General features: G+C 46.0%; 2 protein-coding genes across 5 annotated transcripts in view; one reads left to right on the top strand and one right to left on the bottom strand.

Annotated features, from left to right (window-relative positions):
- Cpne2 (copine 2) overlaps positions 1-4,671 on the top strand; it is a 38,376-nt gene extending 33,705 nt beyond the window's left edge. Inside the window, exons 15-16 of one of the 2 annotated variants that reach the window (XM_005345602.2) lie at positions 2,904-3,137; positions 4,264-4,671. In XM_005345602.2, coding sequence (XP_005345659.1) covers positions 2,904-3,137; positions 4,264-4,371 — 342 coding nt within the window. In that variant the 3' untranslated portion in view covers positions 4,372-4,671. Of the gene's footprint in view, positions 1-2,900; positions 3,138-4,263 lie in introns of both variants that reach the window. The other variant, XM_005345601.2, reaches the window with a different exon arrangement.
- A 3,787-nt stretch (positions 4,672-8,458) lies between these two features.
- Fam192a (family with sequence similarity 192 member A) overlaps positions 8,459-27,433 on the bottom strand; it is a 33,545-nt gene continuing 14,570 nt past the window's right edge. The window contains exons 2-9 of one of the 3 annotated variants that reach the window (XM_013354245.2): positions 26,947-27,030; positions 25,851-25,934; positions 25,225-25,378; positions 24,445-24,543; positions 23,749-23,870; positions 18,578-18,708; positions 14,952-15,016; positions 8,459-9,331 (exon numbers count right to left, since the gene is read on the bottom strand). In XM_013354245.2, the coding sequence (XP_013209699.1) occupies positions 9,114-9,331; positions 14,952-15,016; positions 18,578-18,708; positions 23,749-23,870; positions 24,445-24,543; positions 25,225-25,351 (762 nt within the window). In that variant the 5' untranslated portion in view covers positions 25,352-25,378; positions 25,851-25,934; positions 26,947-27,030 and the 3' untranslated portion in view covers positions 8,459-9,113. The remainder of the gene's footprint in view (positions 9,332-14,951; positions 15,017-18,577; positions 18,709-23,748; positions 23,871-24,444; positions 24,544-25,224; positions 25,379-25,850; positions 25,935-26,946; positions 27,031-27,433) is intronic. The other 2 variants (XM_005345598.2, XM_026778757.1) reach the window with 2 other exon arrangements.

Raw genomic sequence — 27,433 nt, 5'->3', positions numbered from 1 at the left:
CGTCAGTTACTCTGTGTGGTTTCCTCCTGAGGGCAATGGGGAGCCACTGGAGGGTAATGGGCAGGTTTGAGTGGCCTGAAAGTGGCCTCTGCTTTGGTCAGGAAGGCCTTGTCTTTTGTGGCCCATTCCTGGTTGCTGGCCTAGGCATCCAGTGTCGGATGGAGTACAGGCAGCAGCCAGCCCCCTAAGAATGTCTCTTACTCCCATCCAAGGGCCTTTGGCAGAAACTACCAGCCTCCCCAGGCTCTGCCTGGAACTGTTATGGTCATGTCCGTTTATTATGAACCCAGTCATCAGGGCATTAGGAGAAGTGGCTGTGCACAGTCCTGGCCCCAATGCATTCCTGGAATCTTTGAATGTACTGGGAGTTGGCTCGGGGACTCTCTTTGATGACATGCTGGAGGCATGGATTCCAGGCCCCTGACATGCAGTGTGTGCTGGGTTGTCAGGGGCACCTAGGGTACAGGGAAGGAGTGTGTAGAGGGACCTCCTGTAAAATCATCCCTGGCCGTGGGAGCAGAGGGCACATTTACTTGGGACAGAGGATTTGACACTCTTCTGTGTGGCTAGGAAGGGGATCAGAAGGGACCAGCACAGTAGGGACACCAGGACTTCAGAGTCCCTTTCCACCCCTTCTATCCATTCTCTCCCTCCACAACCCTTCTGATTTGCTCTGGGGACCTCTGGAGGTGGTGGTAGACCTCTGAAGCTCCCGTTTATGACCCTGGCTTTGTCCCGGCTGGCTTTGGCACCCAGGAGTGAAGGTTTATAGCCAGGCTTCTGGACTTTGCCCTAGGTCACTGTCCCAATCACTCACTCTCCAATCCCAGGTTAATGGGTGACAAGATAGCTTTTCCTGGCAGGCTCACAGTGCCCACCTACCAATGCAGTGTGTGGCGGAGGACAGCATGGAAGGAGCCCCAGCTTTGTGGTCAGGTAGATTTGGGCATAAACCTAGAACCTGTCAGTTACCTGTTAACGGGGCCGTAACAAGCCATTGAATCCCTCTGAGCCTTCTGGTGGTCTCTAAGCCAGACTCAGTTAGGTTGTCTGTTAACGGTCCTACATTGTCAGGAACCTCTTACCCAGCCTATAGTACCCACAGTCTAGCTGGAGCCCAGGCCCTGCCTTTCTGCACTCAGATTCTTGGGTAGGAAGACAGCAGACTACAACAGAGAGCATGAGGACCACAGGAAGTGGCGGGGGGCACATGTCAGAGCTGGATGAGGCTTGACGACAAGTGCTACCTTTGACTGAGCAGCCAAATAGACCTTTGTCAGGCCTCTTCCTAAGTATCCCAAGACTATTGCCCTGAACTGCCTGGGAGGTAAGGTCAATGTGGATGAAAAGCCAGCTAGGGAAGAGACCCCGAAGCAGCCATTGGCAGCAGCAGGGAAAGGGTCTAGATGGACTGATAAAACCAGGCCTAGGGGCTGGCAGCCGCAGCTGTCTGCTGTGCTGTTCAGGCTACTATCTCCATGGCAACAACTATCCCCAGCCTGGGGATTGGTCTCTTAAAGGCACAGCAGTGGAGCTGGGGTGAGGAGGGTAGGGCCAGTGTCTGCACCAGCCCACCACACCCTGACCCGTAGTTTGTACTTTGGAACGGAAGAAGAAGCAGGCTTGTGTCATCTGCAAGCTGATAGGTACGAAGGTGGCTCTGTGCCCACCTGGGTCACCTCTGCCCTCCCTGAGCATCATGGCTTTCCCTTCTGGTAATCAGGAGTCAGACTAGAGGACAGATGTCCCCAGCAGTGAATCAGGATACTGCTCCTCTGTTTATCTCATGGGCAGGGCAGAACACTGTTAGGAAACAGGGCTCCAAGATGGCCAGGACAGGGCTGAGCAGAAAGGAAGGTACCAGCCAACTGCAAGTCCGAGGCCCATTGGTTGGATTGTCCTGTGAATTTTCAGAATGTCATCTGTCCTTTCCATACTAAGTCATCCTTTGTGTATTCTATTCTCAGATTACCCATGTTCACTATTTAATATATTCTTTTTCTTTTTCTTTGTTTTCTTTTCTTTTTTTTTGTTTGAGCCAGAGTTTTGCTGTAATTTTAGTTCCTGTCCTGGAACTAGCTCTTGTAGACCAGCTGGCCTCGAACTCACAGAGATCTGCCTGTCTCTGCCTCCCGAGTGCTGGGATTAAAAGCGTGTGCCACCACTTCCTGGCTTTAATATATTCTAACTGAAATCATTTATAAAACACACCTCGCTATATGAAAGTTTGGTGTCACCATAAACAGAAGGTAGCAGGGAGACTCAGAGCAAACTGTACAATGGTGTCAGGGTCTGCCTGGAGCCCATGCTGCCTAAAGCCCTGAGCGTCTTACCCTCTGTCGAAGAGGGTCCGTGAAAGCCAGAGGCCTAAGACATCAGTCTGCCCCAAGGCTGCCTCCTGGGCACTGTGTATAGAACTGGGTGACTGCTTTACACCTGCTCCTCCTGACCCAGTTCCAGCAACACTACAACCTCGACGTGACCCTGATCCACATCCCAGAAGTGATGGCCCAAATAACCTGTGCTTAGCCCCTGCGGGTGTCTCCATCTGTGCTAAGTATTGAGTTAACAGAGTACACGTATTCCTGCCCAGAGAGACAAGAGGAGGGAGGCCAGCCCCAGAGGCTTGTAGGCTAGCATGTGTTCCTTTGCAAGCCTGGGCCTGCCAGGCAGCTGACAGGCCAGCTCTGAGCAGTAATTCTCAGCTTAGAGATGATGAAACTGAAGTGCAGCGGATTAAGCCTCAGTGGCCCGGAGCTATACTGCATAGCAACTGGCAAAGGCTCAGAGCAGGGAGTGTCCCACTGAGTGGGTCATTTGCCTTCTTCAGGCCTCAGGGATTCGGAAAGGAGGGGTGCCGGGGCCTGCCTCATCATCACCTGGCTGACTCTTCCTTACAGCAGTACTTCATCCTCCTCATCATCACTGACGGGGTCATCAGCGACATGGAGGAGACACGGCATGCCGTGGTGCAGGCCTCCAAGCTGCCCATGTCCATCATTATCGTGGGGGTGGGCAACGCTGACTTCGCAGCCATGGAATTTCTGGATGGGGACAACCGGAGACTGCGCTCACACACAGGCGAGGAGGCCGCCCGCGACATCGTGCAGTTTGTGCCCTTCCGAGAGTTCCGCAATGTGAGTGTGGGCTCCCGGGCTGGGAAGGGCAGCGGCAGGGTCCACCACAGAGCTCATGGTCCATGACAGGTCAGTCTCAGGTTCCTCCCCCTATACTGTTGGCTTCTGAGGGCCTATGATGAGCCAGGTGCTACTGTGTCACCCTTGGCCCAGAGGAGGCCATTGTGACACTCATTTCCACAAACCAAAGGAACCCAGGAGTGGAGCCTAATCCCCATTATGGCTCTAGGCAGTGTCCTGGGTAAGAACTAGCTTGATGGACAGACCACTGTGGCCTGGTGAGGTGAGAGCCAAGGCCCAGAGCTGGGGCTTCCTGGGCTTTCTTCGACCAGCCCTTATTCTGCAGATGGGAAGCCCCTCCTCCTGTTAGCTTGGCTTTCTTTTCCAAAATATGGGGGAGATTTAGTGATAGTGGTGGTAGCCAGCCTCTTCCTGAAAGTGGCGCTGGCCTTATTCAGATGACCCGTGAGGAGGCCAGGGCTGGCAAAAGGCTCTTGAGATGCTTTGTCTTTTGGTTGGATCTTTGGGTGACATTGCGTAAGGCCAGCCTAGGTTCTAACTGGGACGGATAATGCATCACATGGTGTTGGGTATGCCATGACCTTACTGAGCCTCAGTTCCCTCAGCTAAAGCCTGAGAACCAGGCTCGGCAGGTGGTGGCCCAGTGGTTATCATATATCTGCCTAGGATGACTGTGTGCCTTTCTCTGGCTTCTGAGGACAAACGTGGCGGCATCGGTCATCCGTTGCTATATGGGGCAGTGACTGGACATTGGCTGTGCCTGGCTGCTCAGTAGTGGCCATTCAGTGCTGCTTCCCGTAGTCGAAATGCTTCCAGCTGAGTAGAAACGAGACTGGGGCGAACCATTTCTTTCCCCTAAATTCATCCTCTGAGGTCTTTCCCCAAACACCTCCAGCCTGTGAAGGAAAGGCATTTCCTCAGTGAGGAAGTCACTGCTAGTGGTGGGGTTAGTCTGGGCTGCGCCTAGGGCCACTCATTTCAGATGGCCCTGACCCTCAGCCCTAATATCACAGCTAGCTCTAGGGCACAGCTCTAGCGAATCTCCCAACTTTTGCTCCTTAATCCTCCTCCTCTTTCCTTTTTTCTCCCCACCTGGACTCCACAGGCAGCAAAAGAAACTCTGGCCAAAGCGGTGTTGGCGGAGCTGCCTCAGCAAGTAGTGCAGTATTTCAAGCATAAAAACCTACCCCCCACCAACTCGGAGCCTGCCTGAGCCCATGCCCAGCAGCAGCATGCCAGCTGAGCCCCCAGCCTCCCCCAGGAACATGCACGTTCACCCTGCTTCCTCGTGGGTGGCCTTTTCTACCAGTCCACATTTTTATTTTTTACAACCGGACCTCCACCCCCAACTTCCCCCAGCCCAGCTGGGCTTCCTTTGTCAGAGTCAACTGATGATGCTTCCAGGACAAACCGGCTTCCTCTCCCCACCCTCCTGCCACTCCAAGTATTGAATGTACTTTGTATAATTTTAGTGGGATTATTGTTATTAAAGAGAATAAAATTTTTACAATCATAACTGGCTTTTCCTAAGTCACCAGCTGTGATGAGGAACTTGTCCCTAGTACACCTTGTATGGTGGCCTCCTCTGGTTCTACACTGTGAATGTGTTCCACTTGTTACACTCAGGGTACTAGAGGAGTATCAGATGTCGCCTTCAGCCTCTTCCGTAGTGAGGGTCAGTGGGTATGCACCCATCTAGAAAAGGAAGCCCTCCCTCTTCAAGAGTCAGCGTCATACTGCTACATGGGGACATGCATTCCCTGTCAGCAGTAGCGATCCGGTGAGACTGGCACAGGACATGGCAGGCTGACGTGATTGTAGTAGAATATGTCTCTACCGAGCACCTTTTTTCTAGCTCCCTGTACCAGCACTGTTCACGGACCTTCTACAGCCCAACCATGACCTTGAAGAAACAGAAACACACCGTACCTACTAGACAGGCGGAATGTGGATGGAAGTGTGGCTGACCTGGGCATGCGTATTCTACTACACCCAGCATCTCCCTTAGCTCTGCAAGGGGCTTTCCCACTCAAGCTACTAATGGCCTTACCCTGACATGAAAGGCAGGTGTCTCTGCCTTCTCCCCCAGGCCAGGCCTTCCTAGCTACTGGAACTGGGCAGCACTAGGCAGGTCCCAATCTCGGAAGCCATGGTGTACTTGGTGGGAGGAACAAACTTCTGTGGCCACCAGACAGATGCTCGTTTGTTTTGAGACAGGGTCTTACAATGTAGCTCAGGCTGTCCGGGAACTCACTGTGTAAACCAGGCTGGCCTTGAACTCACAAAGATCATTCTGCTTCTGTCTCCTGGAAGCTAGGACTAAAGATGTGTGCCACCACACCCAGCTACTAACTGCTCATTTACCTCTGGCTTGGCCAACTAGGGAGTCCAGTGATTCTAGCTCCCAGGGCTGTGTACTGAAGAAGCTAAAGTCTCACGAGAACATAGAAAGCCAGCTTTCAGGCATACATAAAAATTTTGGTTCTGTCACGCAGCAGGCAGGCAGTCGCTGGGCCTCTGGGAGGTTGGGGTTCCTCTATAGAGTGTATAGAAGGGCTGGCTTCAGAGTGCTTTTCCAGAATGAAAACCGTAGGTCTAGCAGCTTCAGTGGGGTCGCAGAAGCAGACTAGCAGTCTCCCATGGGGCCTTTCTGTGTCTCTGCCACAGCTGGGGCCAGAGCTGCCTGTTAAAGTTGTTCCAATTCCCTCTGAAACCATTCCTCTAGCAGGTGAGGGAACAATGCCAGCCCACAGCAGAGTCCTTAAGGTGTGACTTCAGAGGTGTTGACAAGACTCCAGCTGAGCACCAAGCACCAAAAGTACCTGCATTCCCTTCTAGTGTGTCTAAGTAGGCTGGGCATGCCAGGATGCTAGGAAACCACCCAAGTCCAACCAGATGACTGCACTGCTACTGAGCGACTTGTTTTCCTGAAGGGGCCTAAGATGACAGCTTAGTCACATACCCACAGCAAGGACATTAGAGCCAGGGAACCCGGTGTGCCTAAGCAATTAACATTTAGCTAACTGGAGTAACGAACGCAGAAGCTGGTGGAGCTGGCAACAAGATCTGACCCTTCCAACATGTTATTGTTCTAGCTACAACTGGGGACTGCCAGCGTCATACAAAACTGTGTGCCGCACACTAATACCCTCTGGACCCCCCTACCCAGGCACGAGAGGCATCTAATCTAGATAACCAGTTATCCCATAGGAAGCTGGTTGTCACTCTTCTTTTCTAGGGGACGGGGCAGGTGAAGGGCCTTGTCCGCCTCTATGCTGTTCACTGTGGCTTATCTGTGGAAGGTGGAAAGAGGCTGCTCTCAAGAAGCTGGGACTTCTTGGCAAACCAAGCTTTTCTCTTAGGTGAGGAGGCCAACAGGGGGAGAATTCAGGAGCTGGGAAGTAATAAGGGCTGAAGTCAAACTCTGATAAGGCTCCTGACTGAGGAGAGGGTGTTCCTGGGGATACCTCAGCCTGAGGAACGAGCTTTCTACCAGGTCCTGGGACCTCTGGAAGCCGAACAGGCAGGGAGTCAGCTACCTGTCAAGGTCCAGTCACATCAGGTGACTCAGACTTCAAGTCTCTTTCCCCCATTCCAAGTGGGCAGCAGGTCTCAGGCAGACAAACGACAGGAAGTGACTGTAGTACCACTACAAGTTGGACAGTTCCGTGCCTCCCGGTTAGATCCGACTGTAAAATGGCCTGTTTGCACAGAAGCTACTCATGCCCTCACGTACACTTTCAGTCATTCCTAGCTTACTTACATCAACTCGGGACGCCTACTGCAATGTAATATTCTAGACGTTGTTACACTCTCTTGCTTAGGGAATGAGAAAAGGATGCACATGTTCGGTGCAGAGGGAATCATCTGGTCCCCGGGTGAGGCCTACCAGGGCACAAGGCTGACTGTCCTGAAGGCTAAAGTGAGGTTTCCTTCCACTTCTGCTCATTCTGTTCTTCTGAGGAGCCCACTGTTGGTCTGCCCTGGCTGCTTCCCCTGTTGGTTGGCCTGCTTTGCCACAGAACTGGTGTTTCAATTATAGCTTCTACACCATTAGGCACAATGAACTACTGTAAAAAAAAAAAAAAGCCACCGGTGTGACTCAAGCTTGCCTGAGACACCAAAAGCAGAGGCCAGTCTACAGTTGGCCACAGTGGCACTCATCAGTAACCCCAGCATTCAGGAAGCCAGCTAGGGCTACACGGCAGACTGGGAAAAGAAACCTGGGTCTGTAGACCGTGCGGTGCAGCCAGCTGCAAACGATGGGGGAGCTGAAAGCATGAGATGTGGTATGGAGTGACAGCTTGCTCCGACAGGTTTGAAAATTGAAGTTAGGGGACAGTTTTAAACCTCACAGCCCTGTCACCTTTTCTCAACATCAACAGCGACCATGAGACACTCCGGTAGCCTCTGAGAAATCAAGCCACACGAAACTGATGACTTTGATGTCTTGGTCTGCATCCTGAAATGGTTCAAGGTTCTGTGGGTGCAGGAACACGCTGCAGGAGTGACAGCACAGTCACAGGAACAATGACAAAGAGGCAGAAGGTGCTTGCAGTTTTACCTAAACGTCTTCTCAGGATGGAGCTGACGCTCCAGCACTGACAGAAAAGATTAGCACTGGGAGGCTCTGCAAAGGGTGGCAGCAATCACAGGCACCCACGATGGGTGAAGGAAAACCACCATCTGCTGGTGGGCACCAGTGTCAATACACTGAAAGGGGAAAGGAAGGGCTGGATGAGATCCAGGGCCCTCTCTGCCCACGTTAAAACTGAGGAGCTTCCTCTGCCTGCCAGTATGTCAGTGCCAACACATTCGGTGTGTCTCACTCGTCTCACACCCATAGGAAGGAAGAAACAATGGATACTGGAACCAGGGACTGAGAACTCGGGCTCATTCTGGAGCAGGCGCACAGACCGTCAGATGTATCTGTCTTCCAACCTGAGTCCTGCACACCTCTCCCTCCTCCATGAGACAGAATCAGACAAGACTTACGGCTTGTGGTCCAGGAGCTGTTGTTGGGGAAGCCCAGGGAAAATATGGGGCGGGGGGGGGGGGGGGGGTGGCTAAAGGAAAAGCACTGAGGCAGCATCTCAGGCTGGAAATACCTTCACCGTCAAAAGCTGCAGCGCTGTATGTGCAAACAGCAGGGCCTCGGTGGAGTAGAGGACAGCCGTAACAGGCATGTCCCACTAGTTTGCAGCAGGATTCCAGAAACAGCGAGGCATTAGTCATCTCTTTAACACGGCTATCAGCAGTTATAGTTTCTGGCTATGATTCAGTAAATTTGCTTCTCTAATGTTTAGAATCTTAAACTAAATTCTTTATTTCAAAAACAAAATCAAAACAGTTTTCCAGGGAGAGAAGGTGGGCAGAAGATGGACATGTCATCCTTACCAGCTCCTTCCTACCTCCGCAGGCTGGAGAGGGGGGAATAACAACATGGAAGAACATCACCTCAAGGGCTGTGGTTGGCTCATAGCCTTGTGGGTATGGTTTGCAATCTCTAGTCACATAACATCCAGGAAGGGTCAGACCTAGGGCAGAACTCAGGTCAGCAGCTAGTCTGTCCTTCTCTATGCCACACACAACATGGCAGAACCAAGCAGCCCCTTCACCTACAATAGTGTATCAAGATAATGCTTCCTGTGCTACTAGGAAAGGAGAAAAACAAGAATACAAGGTACAGTGAACCCTTGCACCACCAGTGGCATTTCTGAGACTTGCCTGAACCCCAACTCCTATTGCTGGGACAGGTTTGGTCATCTGCACTGGAGCACAAAGAGAAACCAAGCAGAGTCTGAGCCACAAGCAGACTCTGGCACAATTCTAGGTAAGGTTAGAATGTCACATGTGCACAGGAAGCAGGTGAAGAAGTTTTCTGAGGGAGGTGATGCTGAGTCAGAACAGGCATTTAACCCTCTGGGGAGACGCTCCCTATGGTGATGTCAGGAGCTAGGGTGCTTCGAGGAAGGTGTTGGTTCGGAAGATGGAGGAGACGATCTTCCCTGTAGCGTTGATGGTGCCTTCGCTGTCTGAACTGGACTCGGAGTCACTGCTCCCGGAGTAGGCACCCAGGCCCGGGAGGATGCCGATGCAGACAGCAGCAGATGGGCAGTGGATGGAGGGGCCACTCAGAGAAGAGCTTCCAAGAGACACGCAGGACGGAGCCTCTGCAAAAGAGAGGACAGGAAGTCAGTCATAGCACTCCCTAATGGTGAAGGGTCATCCCCAGGTCCTGGACACCGTGACAGGGTTTTCTACAAAGAGCCCCGATGCTGCAGAACAACTCTGCAGTCATAGGAGGCTCTAGACATCTTTGGGCTACAGGTGAGGAAGCTGACAGAGAAGAGAAAACACAGAGTTGGGACTCAGAGTCTGCCCACACTCTCTTGACACCCACCAGTTCTGAGGCTGAGGAACAGACTATATAGAGTCACCTATCTTAGTCTGATTCCCTACCTTCACAAGTCATAGTATTACATACAGCAAGTGCGACTGGGTCTGATGTCTTCAGCGATGCTGTGGCCCTCAACTGGAAGCTAGATTAAGAGACCAACTGTGGGCGGTACAAACAACACCGCTATACGCAGAGAGCAGTATACTGACTAGCAGGAATCAGCCATACAGTTTTGCTCTTTTTATGGAGCATTTTCCCAGGATGGGGAGATGGGTACCTCAAAAACTGATTTATCACTTTTGTACTGAGAATCACTGAAGAAAAAATTCATTTTTTTTTACTTATTTATTTAACATTATTTAATGTGCATTGGTGTGAAGGTATCAGATCCCTTAGAACTGAAGTAACAGACAGCTGTAAGCTGTCATATGGGTGCAGGGAACTGAACCTGGGTTCTTTAGAAGAGCAGCCAGGATTCTTAACCACTGAGCCACCTCTTCAGCCCAGAAACATTTTAAAGCCAGGTACAATATCACCATGTATCTGGGCTCTTCTTTCCGGAATATGCATAGTGATTCTGCTATTCTAATGACAAAGGCCTCGATCTACAACATGCAGAACTTGACAATTACAGAGAACGTTAGGGGTCTGTAATATGGCTAAGATTAAAAAGCACATATTGTATTCTCGAAGAGGACCTGAGTTCAGTTCCCAGCACTCAAAAACAAAACAAAACAATCCTACATTGAGAATGGCGCTCCATTCTTTCTTCCCTGTTTCCAGCCTCATGCAGTCACTGTAACAACTGTATGTAGGGCTTCTCCCTGCTGACTGATGAGGGAAGTCAAGTAAACTGGTAAGTACACAGACTGGAGTATAAAACACTAGACCTGTGCCAGAAGATTCTGGACTCAAGTGAAGCCAAAGCTCACTGGAGCAGAAGGTTCAGTTCCTAAGTCACTGCCTGGGGCTGACAAGGACATCCCTTTTGGGGTCTGCCTTCCATAAATTTACAGCTTACTTGTGCTGATACCTCAAGAGAATGCAAAAGGGACATTGACTCCACGGCTATGTTGAGAAAAGTTATCAGCTGTCGGACACAGAATTCATCTCAGGGATCTGGTTCTTCTTCAGTAGGCTACGGAGAAGCTGCTGCAGGTAAGCAATGCTCAAACATCTCAAAGAGCACGAGAGCAGTGACTGCGAGACAGCAATAATGCTGACATGAAGGCAGTGGCAAATACCACAAAGGCTAACAACTTTAAAGACATAGTCTTTCTAGTCTGTTTAAAAAAAAAAACAACAAAACAAAACAAAAAAACAATCTGTGGGGCTGAGGAAACGATTCAGTGGTAGGTGCTTGCACTTGCCTAGCATGTACTAGGGCTCTCAGTTTGATCTCCAGCAACACATGAAAAAAGAAAAAAAAAATCAATGGACAACCAAAAAGCACAAAGAGCAGGGTATGGCGGTACAAACCTATAATCCCAACACTTGGGAGGCTGAGACAGAAAGGCTGCTGCAAGGTCAGCACCAGTCAGGGCTATAAATAATGGTGATGATGGTTAAATAAATGGATACCCTGAGATACAACCCAGTTGTCTAGCATGGTATGAAGTTCTGGCTTTGATCCCTAGCAGTGGAAAAAACTTGGCATGGTAATTGTGCTGGACAGTTTTATGTCATCTTGACACAGCCAGAGTTATCTGAAAGGAGGGAACCTCAATCGAGAAAATGCCTCCATATGACCCCACTATAGGGAGGGCAGTTTCTTAACTCGTTATTGATGGGGGAGGGTTCAGCCCATTGTGGGTGGTGCAATCTCTGGGTTGGTGGTCCTGGGTTCTATTAGAAAGCAGGCTGACCAAAAGCCATAAGGAGCAGGCCAGTAAGCAGCACCCTCCATGGCCTCCGAATCAGCTCCTGCCTCCGAGTTCCTGCCCTCACTGCTTTTGATGATGAACTGATATGTGGAAGTATAAATCAAATAAACCCTTTCCTCCCCAAGTTGCTTTTGGTCACGGTGTTTCATCACAGCAATAGAAACCCTAAAAGATAGTAATGCATGCCTATTATGCATGCCTATTATCCCAGTAGTTGGGAAGTAGAGGCAGGAATATTAGAGGCTAAAGATTATCTTTAGCTACATAGTAAGTCTGAGGCCAGCTTGGTCTACATGAGACCTTGCCTTAAAATAAAAATAAAAAAATAAAAAAAAAAAGGACACAGAACAATGAAATGTGAGTTTTAAACACAGGAAAAGAAACAATTATTAGGAAGGAATGTGTGAGTAACAGCTCAAGACAATTTGGCAATGACCTCCAAACTTAACCAACTATTGTGGATCATGGTCCTCAGAACAAAATAACCACTATCTTCCTCAGATCATCTGTAGCTTCTTGCAAGAGACGATTCCAATCAGGCCTGCTGACTGTTGACATTCCCTCAGAGGAGGAGACGATAGGGAGGATCATTGGACCTGGGCACAGTGCCAAGGCTTTCCCTGAAGAAGCCCCAACACAACTAAACAACCCAGATAACCAGAGGGCAACTGTGGTTATCCTTGTGTTACAAAAGGAGATCCCAGCCCCCGTCTCAGCCATCTATAACTCTGCCCTAGTCACACCTGGGATAGAGTACAGGGGTATCGTGTAAGGAGATAGAGCACACAGGCTGGGGAGGGTAGCTGAGGAGAGCCCCCTCCATGCAGCCTAAGGGAAGCAGGCCACCATCCATGCTAGGTGAGGACTCCTCAGAATGGCTGCTGCTCTGGGGATCTCCCAGGCTCTTGCAGTAACTTCTCACCTGTTAAGCCCAATAACATGGATTCTCCAGGGTGAATTCTGGTGGACTCTTACTTTTAAGAAAGGGGCAGATGTTTATATCTCTACAGGGAAGGACTTCTCACAACATCGATGGTGTTTCCGGAAACTGTCCACAGCAGCAAAAGGAGGTGTTTACAGAGGCTGTGCTGTCAGTGTCTGCCAACCTGGGACAAGCTGAATCACCTGAGAGGGAACCTCACCTGAGGCACTGTGGGCATTTTCTTAATTAATGATAGATGCAGGAGGGCCAAGTCCAGTTTAGGCAGTACCACCCCTGGGCAAGTGGCCCTAGGTTGTATAAGAAAACAGGCAGAGCAGGCCATGGCTATCGAGTCAGTAAGTAGTATTCCTCCATGGCTCCTGCTGAGTTCCTGCCCTGACTTCCTATAATGATGGACTGTGAACTGGAAGTATACAATAAACCTTCTCCTACCCCCAGGTTGTTTTGCTTGGGGGTTTATCACAGCAACAGAGAAGCAAAGGAGGCCAGCAGGTAAGTGGCTGAGAATAAAGGCCCTGGGGCTGGGGCTGCAGCTCAGCATACTCACAGAGACTGCTGCCCGAGTATGCACAAGGTTCTGGGTTCCATTAACAGGACTGTGGGGGAAGAGGGAAGGAAACAAGTCTGTCCTCACTGGAAATGAATGGTCTCCAAGATGGACTCAATGGAAAAGGAGAGAAGCAGAACACAATGTAATTTAGGGAGAATCAGAAACATGCCCATACACAAATACAACAAAGCCAAAAAACCAAAACCACGAACAACTGGTGACAGTGTGTGGCTTAGGAAGAAACCGGTGTCTACCGAGCAGTGGAGACTTTTCCTACTGTACTCTTCTTACCCCCTTTCTAAATTATTACCTCATTTAGACATTGTTTTTAAAAGGCAAATAAAAAAATCCAAAGAGCATTTCAATCAAAGCAGAATATCCCATCAATGCTATAACCCCCCAGGATATCCTTCCAATAAAGGAGGGGAAATGCAGAAGCCTCAAAGCCTGCTGAAGGGGCAGGACGCTTGTCAATACTCCCTCTGAATAGAGGATCCTTGCAGATGGCTAATTTGGGGGAGGATGGAGTAATGGTAAAAATCTGATCGTTTTAATATTTGAGACATGACAATAAGTTGTATAATTCATTCCTTGAGCGTTTGTGGTATTATTATGCGCCACACAGAACGCTTTCAAAGCTGAGAATAAAAGAATCCAATTCAGAGTGCCTAGGAGGGCTGAAGCTGCCTGTGGAAGGATGGAGCCGAGCACAGAGCTGCAACAGGAATCTGGACTGTTGTGACACTGGAGTCGCTTAAGTGAAAGGACAGACCCTCCAATTATCTAGGAAGTATCAAGAGAGAAAAGAGACTGCAACTCTGACAAATTTCATTCCAAAAGCAGTTAACTGCCCAGAGAGAACAAAATGGTGCCCTCTGATCTCACCATTTGGGGACGTTTCCTGCCAATGCTTGCCTCTGCCGGACCACATTGTCATATCGAGTTAGCAGAGAAAATGATGAATAGAGAATGTTCTTGGAATGCAGGCAGATGGAGAGAGTACAGAGGCCACCTTGCATGTTTGTTGGCTCTGCATGAGATAATTTTCAGTGGGAGAGCTCGGTTTCTGTCAGGGTCAGAGTCACCTTCTGTAGGACCAAGGCAAAGCCTGCCCCAGCAGAGGACAAGATTGAAGCAAGCTTCTGGGGTCCTTTCTCCTAGCAAAGGAAGGTTATTTCTCGTCTAGCTTGTACAAGAATCAGGAATAGGAAGAAGGCACTTAGAATGACAAATATAACTGCGTATACATACAGAGAACAGGCCTGGATGGAGACACAAAAATGTACACTGGTGTTTCCCGTGGAAATCAAAGGGATGGAAGAGGGTGTGGGAGAAAGAGACAGACTGATATTTTTAAAGGTACAGGTACCATCCCCAGTACTGTGGAGAAACAACTGAATAAGCATTCACTATCTGAGAAAGAAATAAACGTAAGCCCTGTTTTATAGATGGCCAACTGAATTGGATTTAGAACCCTCAATCCCACAGGTGGAACTAAAAACAAACTCTTGAATTCCTCATCCAGGCCCAAGAATACTCCCTTTTACTTATAATTTCCTGCTACCTAATACAGAGGCAGATTTCATCACATAAAAAGTCACTGTCTTCAAGGAAAATAAGAGTCCTGAATACCATTCTAGGCTCAATCCAATCCAACCACTAGCAGAAGCTTGGTATTCTGTCTCCCACAGGTGAAATAAGAAACCTGACATTTGGCAAGAGAGAGAAAAACCTGTTGTGAGCAGAGGTCACCTGACCAGGGTTTATAAGCACTCCCGGGAGAACATGACTGTTACTTATCAGCTCCACTGGTTCACTACACACTACTTTTGTAGGGCAGCTGACACATTTGTGGTAGGAATTCCTGCTTAATATAAAACGGTCTGGCAAATTAGATTAATTTAAGGCTGGCTTATTTAAAGAGACATAATGCACCCTTCACAAAAGATGCAGTGAGTCCTTCCTACAGTTCTCGTCTACAATGAGGGAAAGGAAGAAATTAAGGGACCACACCCACCTTGAGCCTTGTCATCTGGGTCAGGGTCTGGTTTCAGTCTTTTCACACTATTGCCACTCTCTGAGCTGAAACAGAAAACATGGTGATTTGAGCTATGTTGACTCTCAGGGATCAACACCGAGGGAATGGGAGCAGCAGAGATACCTATGAGAGTCTGGGCCGTCTCAAGGCTGTGATGACTGAATTGAAAAGATAACATTTCACTTCCAAGCCTCTGCCCAAATATAAAATCTACCTTCTGAAAAATCCAATGACACAGCATGCCAATTTTGGCTTTCTGTTATCTTTACCATTCAACTTGGGTAGAACCACGGATGGAGTTTAAGAGCATTTACACATTTTCACAATGACAGAACTTAAATTATTAAAGGAAACATTTCTGATGATATCTAGAGTCACCCAAAAGATTTTCACTAAAAGAGTAGCTAAAGAATACGTTTCAGTGGAGAAAGACATTATACTAGAAGAAGAGATGGTGACGTAAGTCTAAACAGGTATCTCATATATATGGGCCATAGTCTAATTTGTGGCATGAAACACAACACAGTCCTGGGCAATAGTAGAACACAGAAGAAAGCTAATGTAGCATGAGATCTGATGGTCCCTCTGGTGGGAGGAGGGTTATGCTGGGGAGATTGTACCCACGGCCTCTCAATAGTAGGTAAGTGCTTAGCACAGAACTGCAGTCCCAGCCCAAGGGCTTCTGTTTGCATCATTTTTAAGAGGTAAGATAGCTATTCATATGCTTGCCTGGTAAATTTCAAGGCCCTATCACTAAAAGGGTACAAATAAGTATATATAATAGAAAGAAAAAATATTTTAAGGCCTTATTCATTTCTCCTCCTAAAGGCAAGACTATAAGGAAAAATAATTTAAAAAGTAAAAGGGAGGATGGGGATGTAGCTCAGTCAGGTAGACTGTAACCAATGCCCTGGGAAAGCTATGGGTTCAATCCCCAAACAGCATAAACTGGGCATGCTGGCACATCTGTAATCCCAGTTCTTAGGTGGAACAGGAGGGTCAGAAGTCCAAGGCCATCTTTGGCTATACACCGAGTTTGAAATCAGATTGGAATATATACACCTTGCTCTATAAGTAATAAACAAATGAATACAGATAAATAAGTAAATATAAATGAAATTTAAAAAGTACAAAAGACAGCACTAAGATGTTAGAAATTATATTTTAAGATCTGAATAAATATAGACTACACAAACTAGTAAAAAACAGATTAAGTGAATACATTTTAAAACAATCATTTAAAGGTGCTTATCTAAAAAAACTTAAAAAAAGAAAAACATACTCCAAAAAACTTAATACCCAAAAAGATTAAAAGTGGAAGCATGGATCAACAGAGAATCAAGGCAAACACTAGCATGAAAAAGTCTGGGTGGTGGCTATTCCTCATTGTCAACTTGACTACATCTGGGACTAACTAAAACCTTGGGGTTTTATCACTGTTCTACTGCTGTGAAGAGACACCATGACTAAAGCATTTAACTCAGGCCTTGCTCGCAGTTTCAGAGGTTTCCTTCATTATCATCAATCATGGCAGGGCATGTAAGAGAAAGACAGACAAAGACAGAAAAACAATTTTCTTTAAAATCCCTTAGAACATTAATCCCAGGAACAGGTGACCGTCTAAAGTCCTACCAAAAGAATTAGGATTTCCAGGCACAGTGGAGCACACCTGTAATACTAGCACTTAGGAGATGAGGTAGGTATAGAGAGTAGCCTGGTCTATACAATAAATTCCAGGCCACCCAGGGCTACACAAACAAAACCAAAAACAAACAAACAAAAAAACCCCCAAAACTATGATATATAAACCACAATACTATAAAGACAGAATTTCATAGCCTCTAAGACACTAGGATTATAAGGGTTAGTAGTGTGTGTATGGGGAGGGTTACATTAGAACCAAGTATGGAAAAGTTACCTCAATATTGAAAATTTTAAATGTTTCAATATTATTTCTGAGACAAAGAAGAAATCGCAGTGGCAATTTTAAATACACAGTAGGAATTATAAAACTACTTGATGAGAGCTGAAAGAAGTAAACAGAATTGAGTGCCTCTAATTGAAAAGACTGAAAATAAATGAGTGTGGGTATCCTACAGGACTTTATAACAATAAGTACAAGAAAAAACTGAAAAACAGCAAAGATGATCTCTTTAAAGATAAGAAACAGATTTGTTTTTGTTTTGTGATACTTCACACATCTGGAGGCTTCCAGATTTTCACCAGGGATCTGAATTGTACATGCACCTTCTAACAACGATGACTCTCATGCTTTAAATTTATTAAACCAGAATTAGCATGAAGCCCAGGACAAACTCTCAGGTTATTTTGAATAAACTAGGGCAGGGGAGATCAGAACCTCCTGCCCCAAGAGGCTAATGTGTCACCTTGCTACAAAAGCAACATTAAATGATATACTTTGAAAACCCAAGAGAGTCTCTATACAGATTAACAGATAAGCTAACAGAGCCCTTCCTAAATATAATATAAAGACTAATCAAGGGAGACAGTTGAAATAACCACTTGGCAACAGCGAGAGTACCCAGGAGGTACCCACCTGGAGAGCTCATCAAACTGGTCCAGGTCTGATTCCTGAGAGCCAATGAACTTTGAAAAGCTTATATAGGATGTTAAAAGATTCATGGCTTTTAAGGTTCCTTCTTAGACCACTGATCCTCCCCCTGTGCTGCTGTACCATGATGACATTTTTACATGTGCTCAGTGTTCCTAGGAACATCTGCAGCAGATAGATGTTGTGCCAAACCGCAAGACTGCATCAATACACTCCATTCAAAACATGTGGCTGGTTGCCAATACACCATATTGATTTTCCTAATAGACTGCACTTAACATCATTTCACCCACAGTCTGGTTGGTCAAGCTGATTCAATCATTCTAGTGCCATTTCTGAATTTGAAAAGGGAAGAGACAATATGACAAAGAACTCATCAGAATCTGTGGTAGTGCTTGTATCCCCGCATCAGTCAAAATGAGCTGTAGCCAGGTCTATAACCCTGTCACAGCTGCCGCATTCTCTCAATGCTTTCGCAGCAGCTGTTCTCTGGCTGCTTTCTCCCTCGCCTGCCTGCCTGCCTGTCAGAGTCCTGGTGCCCTAGCCCGTCAGCATCTTTCTAAGCCCTTCTCTAACTCCTCCTCCATGCTGTCACAGCTCACCAGCAGCACTCCTGAAGCACTTGCTGCCTCATCTGCCTAGAAATACAAAAGCTCAAACACTGCACTCTTGCTTTATTACTGTATGACCGTGGACAAAAGTTCTTCATCTACCAAGTAGTCTTTCCATCTGTAAACCGAGTCATAAGAAATGCTATTCCATGGAAATGGCGAGAGGAATCTGTGAGATCACTAGAGGAAACGTGACATGCAGCAGATGCTCCATGAAGAAGCACTACATGGCAGTGAATGAGTGATCCAGTCAGTCTAGGGTCAAAGGCTACAGGGGCTCTAAATCTGGAAGGGGGGCAAAATGCAAGCACACTGACAGCTTTGTCACAACAACATGCTGGATTTGCACTGGCTCCCATTACCAGCGGCATTTCAGAGGATGGGGCCAGAGGGAGATTTACACCGTGTTCACACTGGCTGACCTCTTATGCTTCACAGCTCCTGCCAACAGCTTCGCCTGGGAGAACTTGCTCTTGGTTTCTATGGGTTTCACAGCCAGCTTCTTCTCTACTTCTTTATTTTCTGCAGAAATTCCAACCTTGTTGAGATTACTGTGAGTTACAAGTTAAGGGTCAGATTCAACAAAAGGAAGAAATGTACAAAGCAAAGGTAAATCTAGAGAACAAATATACCCCACAACCCCCTTGGCAGAACTTAATGAGACCTTCCTGCCTTGACAAGTGATTAGATACAGGCCTAAACCACCAGATCCTGAGTGTATGTGCACAAATGTGTACATGATTGCAGGCATGTCTGTGTCACTGCATGCATGTGTGGAGAACAGGACAACCCCAGGATTTGGTTTTGAGACTTGTTTCATTAAGTAATCTCCTGACTCATACTCCTGAATGTGGCTAGCCCTGCCTAGGCTTTTGGGCTCTTGTGTTACATCTGCAAAAACCTCATTTAAAATCTTCTTAGTAGAAGTACTCTAAGGCACCAGCAGGACAAGCGGTCCTCACGGCTCACAACTAAATGCCACTGATAGTCATGAAGACATTCTGCAAAACTCAATTTTACTCTTGGGAGGTGAGACTTATTTCTAAGGAAGTCATACATAATTTTTCAATTTCCTTTATATTCCTAAAGATCTTTGTTTTATGGCTGGCAAGATGACTAAAGAGTAAAGGCACTCACCACAATCCCTAGAACTCACATGGCAGAAGGGAGAATAGACTCCTACAAGCTGTCCTCTAGCTTTCCACATGTATCCACACGCATGTGTGCATGCAAACACACACATACACACGGCGGGAGGGAGGAGGCAGGCAGGCAGGCAGACTGGAACTGATGATGCAGGACTCTATTCCAGCTACTTGAGAGAGTTAAGCTCTACCCTGGGTTACAGACTAATCAAGACAGCCTGGGAAAGTTAGAAAGATCCTGTCTCTGACTAAAAAGTAGAATAAAAAGGCTGGAATGTCACTTAGTGGTAGAGAGATCATCTAGCATATGCAAGGTCCTAGGTTCATCCCCCAGTACCACAAACATGGTGAAAAGGCCTAAGAAGAGCACTTGTCAGGCCATGTCACTGCTAGCTCACAAGGTCTGTCACCCTGCTGCTCTCCCCACTAGCACCAGGCTCCTTCCAGTCTATGCTCTTCTTCAAACTTACTAAGCAAGTTGCTAGGATGCAGGAGTGCCTTGCTGGACAACAGTGACATCTAGTGCCCAAGAAATCTAAGAAGCAGCCTTAGAAAAACGGAGAGCTACATATCAGACATAGGTCATCCGGCTAGGTGGCAAATGTCTTTACTGACTGAGCCACTTTAACAGTCCTAAATCTTTATTTTCTTAAAATTATGTTTAAGTGCATGCATGTGTACGCACACATAACACACACACACACACACACACACACACACACACACACACACACACTGCACATTTCCAGGCAGTGCACAGCAGTCAGAGGGTAACTTTCAGTAGTCAGTTCTCTCTTTCTACCATATGGATCTCAGGAATCAAACTTGGGCCATCAAGCTTTAACCACTGAGCTCATCCTGTCAGTCCTAAAAGTTCATTTTTATAATTTTTCATTTTTATAAAAGAAACAAAAAAACCCCTTAATTTTCCTAGGATTAAAATGTCAAAACCATTAGCACATTGTGGTTTTTAATCTGTAACTCTGTCACTAAGGCTCAGAAGATCAAAAAGAAAAAGAACAAAACCTACTCAATAACACACATCTCAAAATTTTGAGTCTTTATTAGATGAGACACTCTGTGTGTATGGGGAGGAGCATGCACATATACGTGGAGGCCAGGAGAAAACATCAGTTATCTTTCTCTACCATTTTCCACCTCGCTCCTTTGAGATAGGGTCTCTCACTGAATGTTGTCTCATGCCAAAGGTAGCTTTAGCCAGATCGGCTGGCCAGCAAGCCCAGGTATTCTCTGGTCTCACTCTTCCAAGACAGCCATACCTGTTTTGTTTCACATGGGTGTTGGGGAGTAGAACTCAAGCCTTCGTGCCTGTACAGCAAGCACTTAGTACACCACCCAGTGAACCATTTCCCCAGGTCCAGATAAGGCCTTTTTAAAAAAAAAGTTTATTTTATTTCATGTGTATTGTTTGTTTGTCTGCATATATGTATGTGCACCACATGTGTACAGCATCTGTGGAGACCAGAAGAGGGCGTCAGATCCCCTGGAACTTGAAACAGATGATTGTGAACAGTCACATGGGTGCTGGAAACTGAACTTGGGTCCTTTGCAAGAGCAAGACAACAACTGAACCATCTCTCCATCTTCCAGATTTTTAATTATACAATTTTAGATATGCATAATTTGTTAAAAACTAGCATAATCTGAGTGGGATCAACTAGAGTACTACAATTTACATAAAACAAATCATAGCTCATTTGTATTCACAAGTGTTGCATTATAAAACATACCATGTTAAAGAGCAAAGCCAAGAGTCAGCATCTAATATAGTGTCCATAAATAAATATCTAATCCCTCCAATCCTGTGTTCCTGTATCTGGTTACTTGGGTGTTTGGGATCAGATATCTGCAACAAAGGGCCTGCTTTTCTTCAGTTTTGTAAGACATCTATCAGAACCTGCCCAGTTTCCATCTAAAGCCAACACCCCAAAGTCTTTCCAGCTCTCTACTCCAGTGTCACCGCAAAAAGTTCCTGGTTCTTTCCTTTAAGTTGAAAATGAAAGAGCATTTTACATTCCTAGCACCCTCTCTAGAATGTTCCTCTGGTGGACATTTATCTGTTAGTCTATCAACCGTTTAAAACAAAACAATTTATGTGAAAAGTATACCACTACTTCCTTAGAGGATAAAAGCCTGGTGTCTGAAACATGACACAAAAACATCTGCCCATTTTCACAAATGTGTCAGCTCATAATAGTATTCTAGAGTCCTCAGGGTAGAGGTGGAGATTCAGAAGAGTCAATCTTAGGTTTACAGTTCAAACTGAGGGGTAACTTTGTATCAACTCCCACAGCCTCAGACAATACCTAAATGCACTAACAGAACTAAGACTGGCAGCCAGTACTTATACTCCCAGTTCTGACTGACATTAGGCCCAGTGCATCTGCCCACATTTCCTCCTACAGGTTAACTCTTTAATGAACTTACTGTACACTCTCTGCAGGAAAACGCTAGCATAAATATAAAATCTTATCATCAAGATGGGCATAGTGGCTCACACCTTTAGGCACTGGGGAGACAGAAGCAGATAGACTTCTGTGTCTTAGGAGCCAGTCTGGTCCTACATGGTGAATTCAAAGCCAGCTAGAATGCACACTGACAATGACCTACCATCAATTATCAATTCACAGATAATTGAACTTACACACTTGAAAAAGACAAATAAGCTTCTGTACTGGAGGGGAAAAGTTAGAACGGCCTACCAATAGCTCCTACAGGTTATTCGCGCATTTACTACAGTCTAGGCACTGGAAAAAATTAGTCATTCTGGTTGTGATAGAATTTATTTTACATTCTAGAAGTGAAAAGATAAAATGAGCCAAAGCAAACAAATGAAAATTTCCCTTATTTAAAACAAAATTATGGGGCTTGGGACAGAGAATGTGCTTAGAATGTGTAAATGCCTGGATGCCACTCCAAGTACCACCAAATGGGATTACAGACGGCAATCAGAAGCTGCAACTATGCAGGTTCACAGGGAGAGGAGTGTAGAACTGAGACCTCAGCCATGAAATGCTAGCTGTGGGCAATCTGAAGGAAGAACATCTCAGATTAAAGAAATTATGAATTTGAGGCCTTGAAATGGAATCCATACGATGAAAGAGAAACCTAGGGGCCAGAGGCTAGGGTACAGTGGACATGAAGAGTAGTTACGGAACACAGAGGCAGGTGATCTGCTCCAAGTCATGGAGAGTCTTGTGGAGTCTGACTAAAGAATGCTGAAGGAAGCCAGGCATGGCGGTGCACATCTTTAGTCCTAGCACTCAGAAGGCAAGGCAGATCTCTCTGAGTTCTTTGCAGCCAGGTCTACAAAGTGAGTTCTAGGTCAGTCACAGCTACATCGTGAGATCTTGTCTCAAAAGAGAAAAAAAAAAAAAGGTTGGGGATAAGAGTAGAAATGAAAACAAATTAGTAGTGACCCTAGCAATACAGAAAGTCCAGAGTGGAAAAAGAGACAGCAAGATTTAGACAGGTCTGAGTACACTTGGTAAGTCGTTTTGGCAACTGTATAGAGAAGACCGGGAAGAAAAAAAAAAAGAAAAGAAAAAAACAAACAAAAACTCTACTGTGGCATGAACTGAGAGTTCATCATCAGCTAAGTTAGATTTGGAGGTGCCCATTAAGACATTCAAAGGCATATGGTATATGTAATCCCAGCACTCAAGACCCAGGAGGAACACAAGTTTGAGGCCATCTCAGGAAAAGGGGGAAAAAGTTGGATAAGTAGATGCTTCCAACAAGGTAATATTAAGTCAAAAAAAAAAAAAAAAAAAGAATGATCGTTGTTCCCTGAACCCACTGTAGGAATCGTTCTCAGGGTATGGGAGGGCTGCCTACCTTTGCTAAAAACAGAAGAGTAAGAGGAATCTTTCTACACACGCCTTTTTAGGTCTGGGGAGATGCTTAAGAGTAAAAGCACTGTTTGGCAAGCACGAGGACCCAAGTTCAAATCCCCAGCAAAAATCCAGGCATGGTGCAGACAAGCAGACCCTAGGTATTCACTGGCCTGCCAGCTTAGCTAGTGCAGCAGGACTCAGGTTCAGAGAGCGGTTCCATCTCAAGGGAACAGAGCAGGACACTGGACGTGATTGTCTTTGGTTTCAGTAGGTATGTACTGTACACACACAGGCATATAAAAGGCCATAAACATGCCCTTTTAAATCTCAGGAGGCAATTTCTCCCCAGAGAGGCTGGCTACATTGTCCATTTGTCTAAGCCTAATCCTACAAGGCAAGAATATCCTACTACAGACTATGAGAATTTATGCCTGGTTGATCCTGGAAAATGTGGACTTCTGATCACAACAGACGTGCACATGCAGCAGGCCCACTGACCACAGCCAGTCAGCCATCAGTCATAGGACATCAGTGCTGACACTTTCTATCTGTGAGGACAGCGAGTCATCTCTCTCCAAGCACAAAGGATATTCTGTACTCCTTCAGCTCTTCCAGTTCCTCTTCTCGTCGCTGCTTTTCTATCAGTTCCTGCTGACGAGAAACCTCATCAAGGAAGTTGGTCTCATCTTCATCTAAACCTCTTACCATATTTTCTGAGGAAACAATTGAATAAGGGATACTGAGAAGACTAAGAGAAAAACAGTCATCTTTGACTTTTCCTTTCCTACATTAAAAGAAAAAAATTATTATGGTGTGTGTACACGTGTGCCATGGCACACATGAAGGGAAGGGGACAACCCTCAGGAGTCAACTCTCTCCTTCCAGCTATGGGACCCAGGGATCAACTGGCACAGCGAGCACTTGTACCACTGGCAACACTGGGAACACTGCCCCTTTTCCTTTTTAAATAAGCAGCAGATTCTTCAGACAATTAAAAGAAATAACTGTTAAACACCATGGCTTTTTTTATAAATAGCATGGCATAAAGTCAAAGCATTTCTCCCATTACTAGATATTAGCACAGAATTCAAATGGTATCTTAAACTCTAAGTAAAAATGTACAATGTGGTTTAGAAGGCAGAAGATGGTCTTTTTTCTACTGAACGAGCTTCTGAAGGCTGGATGATTAAGATAATTCTATTGCTAGTAATAAAGACAGTTTCATGAGGTCAAAGTACATCAGAAGGCCCAGTGAATCCCTCAGAATGTGAACTGTATGAAGCTTACTGAATTTGAACTGTTCCTCATACTCCTGCTGCTTCCTGTCTTTCTGCTCCTGAAGCCGTTCGTACAGAGACCGGGGGTCATAAGCCTCCTCTGGACATTCTGAAAGGAAGACGCCATAAAGGAGACACAGAATTTAGACTGTTTCATATTATTTTGGAATCACAAGGAGCTAGAAAAATAGCTAACTCTATATTGTCTGAAGGTGAAAATATCAAAAATAGCAAAGTCTACAGCATCTTTTGCCCCTCACTCAGAAAGTGGCAGGTGGTTTGCAAAGGCAGCTATTAATGTCACACTGCTAACTGGATGATCAGCTGGTCATTATTAGCAGCATCCTCAGTTCAAACTGTGCCTCCTCCGCCTGTGACAATGGAAGAGACTAGCAGACTCTCCTGGAAGGCACTGTGGAGGGGAGAAGAGGGCAAACATGGAGTACTCTAGTCCTGCTCTGGAGACTTCACATGGGTAACTTCGCCCTGTCCCTAAACTCTAACAAGGACAATTAGCACCTTCTTGGCAGAGTTTTATGAGGACTAAAGAATTAAATGAGGAGCTGGAGAATTGGTTCAGCAGTTAGGAGCACTGGCTGCTCTTCCAGAGGACCCCGGTTCAATTTCCAGCACCCACATGGTAGCTCACAATTGCTAACTCCGGTTCCAGGGGACCCAGCATCTTCATCCAGACATATATGTAGGCAAATCACCAATGCACATAAAAACAAACAAACAAACAAATCGTTAGAAAAAAGTTAAATGAGTGTCCAGCTCCAGGTCTATATACCTTGTGGATCTTCTGGTTTTCGAACCTTTTCCCACTCTTCTTGCCTCCTTTTGCGCCGCTCATCTAGCTCTGCCTCGGACACAAACCTTTTTTTGATGACAAGGTTACCATCATCTCCTCCATCCATAATGGAACAGTCTGCAGGGGGGAAAAGCTACAATATTTTGAAGAATTACAACTAAAATTCTGAAGAGAAGGGCTAGTGGTGTAGCTTAGTTGGTAGAGTGCTTGCCTATTATGCATGAAGCCCTGGGCTTAATCCTAACACCTCATGTCCTGGGTGTAGTGGAACATGTCTGTACTCCTCATGTCCTGGGTGTAGTGGAACATGTCTGTACTCCTTGCACATGAGACGTGCAGTTTTTTAGGTAAAGGCTATCCTGGCTTACCAGGCAGAAAACATCTGTGTTTTCCAGTCTGTGAGCAGTTCTGGAATCACTCTTTTGCCACAGTGTTCCACAATGTGTCACAGTGAAGGTGTTTCTCTGTGCCACCACTCCGGACAAAGGTGGGCACCCACCTGTTTTCAGCACCCACCCTCCTTTCTAGCTGTAGTATTTGTCACTGCGCCCTCGTTCAGCTGCTACTTCAAGAGCGCAACACTACCTTGGTCTGCCTGTTCTTACCTCCAACGTAGATTCTAACAGAGAATCTCAGGGCCTCAAGGAGTCTTAGTCAGGTTCAGTCTGTACAGCAGGGAGGTGACAGACCTAGGCACAAAAACCATGAGGGTAAGGAGTAAGACCAGAAGACCAGGCTCTCCTAACTCTCAGCTCAACATTCTCTGCTGTCTATCCTGCCCTTCCTCCCTGTAAATTAGTGGCCACATCTGTGACACTCAGGATTCTGACTTCAGGTTTCTCTTTTTTTTTTTGTTTTGTTTTTTGAGACAGGGTTTCTCTGTACAGTCCTGGCTGTCCTAGAACTTGCTCTGTAAACCAGGCTGGCCTCAAACTCAGAGGTCTGCCGGCCTCTGCCTCCTGAGTGCTGGGACTAAAAGTGTGCACCACTGAACAGGCGACAGCAGGTCTTTTAGACTCCTACAACCCAAGCCCTTTATGCATATGCTGGTGTAGACTATATCACACTTCCTTTCTACTCTTTCCTGAACTCTTTGGAGAAGGAAAACAAAGATAGGAAAGTCTTATTCCTTTTCAAAGTCAACATTTTAAAACTGGGATGTAGCTCAGTGGTACAGAACTTGCCTAGCATGTGCACGCCTTGGCTTTCTCTTTTCCTTGAGGGATTATGGTAATTAACCATCTACTCTGACATGTTTTGTGTTAATACAACACAACTATCTACCAAAGATGCACAAACTCAACCCAGTGTCTATTCCAAGATGACCTTTGACAACAACCAAATAATAGTTCACTGGAAAATAAGTCTGGGCCCAAAGAGATGATGCAATAATTAAGATGCCATAGAGTTGTGGCAGTAAACGTGGCTACAGCCAGTACCTCAGCCATGAGGCTGGAATGCTAAGGAATGGACTGGATCTAGCTGGCAAAGCCACGCCTTTAGTCCTACTGAGATTGCTTGGTAAATTAAAGACTCATGTGGTCAGAAAAACAGAGAGAGATACAGTAAAGAGAGCGTCAAAGACAAAGAAAAATTTTAAATGATTTACAATGTTAAAAATATATGTAGACTAAAAGTTAAATTTCTTAAAGTAAAAAACAAAAATAAGGAAGAAAGAGAGTTGTGTGTGGTAGTACACACCTTTAATCCCAACACTTGGGAGGCAGAGGGAGATTGACCTCTGTGACTTCAAGGTGTAGTAGCACACGCCTTTAATCCTAGTGCCTAGAAGACAGGGACAAACAGATCTCTGTGAGTTCAAGGTGTAGTAGCATACACCTTTAATCCCAATGCCTGGGAGGCAGAGACAGACAGATCTCTGAGAGTTCAAGGTGTAGTAGCATACACCTTTAATCCCAATGCCTGGGAGGCAGAGACAGGCAGATCTCTGAGAGTTCAAGGACGGCCTGGTCTACAGAGTTACTTCAGGTCAAAGATACAGAGAACCTACCTCAAAAAGCAAAAAGTTAAAAGTAAAAATAAACAAAATAGAGTTAAATAAAGCCATACAAAGATGGAAAATACACAGAGAATTTTAATACTGTATGCTATTATGCTCTGTATGAATTGTTTGAATGCTGAGGAAGGAGCAACAGCTGCTAAAAGATATTTGTTTATAAATGCTGCT

The sequence above is a fragment of the Microtus ochrogaster genome, chromosome 4, assembly GCF_000317375.1.
Source record: "Microtus ochrogaster isolate Prairie Vole_2 chromosome 4, MicOch1.0, whole genome shotgun sequence".
Taxonomy (NCBI): domain Eukaryota; kingdom Metazoa; phylum Chordata; class Mammalia; order Rodentia; family Cricetidae; genus Microtus; species Microtus ochrogaster.
The sequence above is the reverse complement of the archived record's forward strand: the minus strand, read 5'-3'. Positions and strand labels throughout refer to the sequence as shown.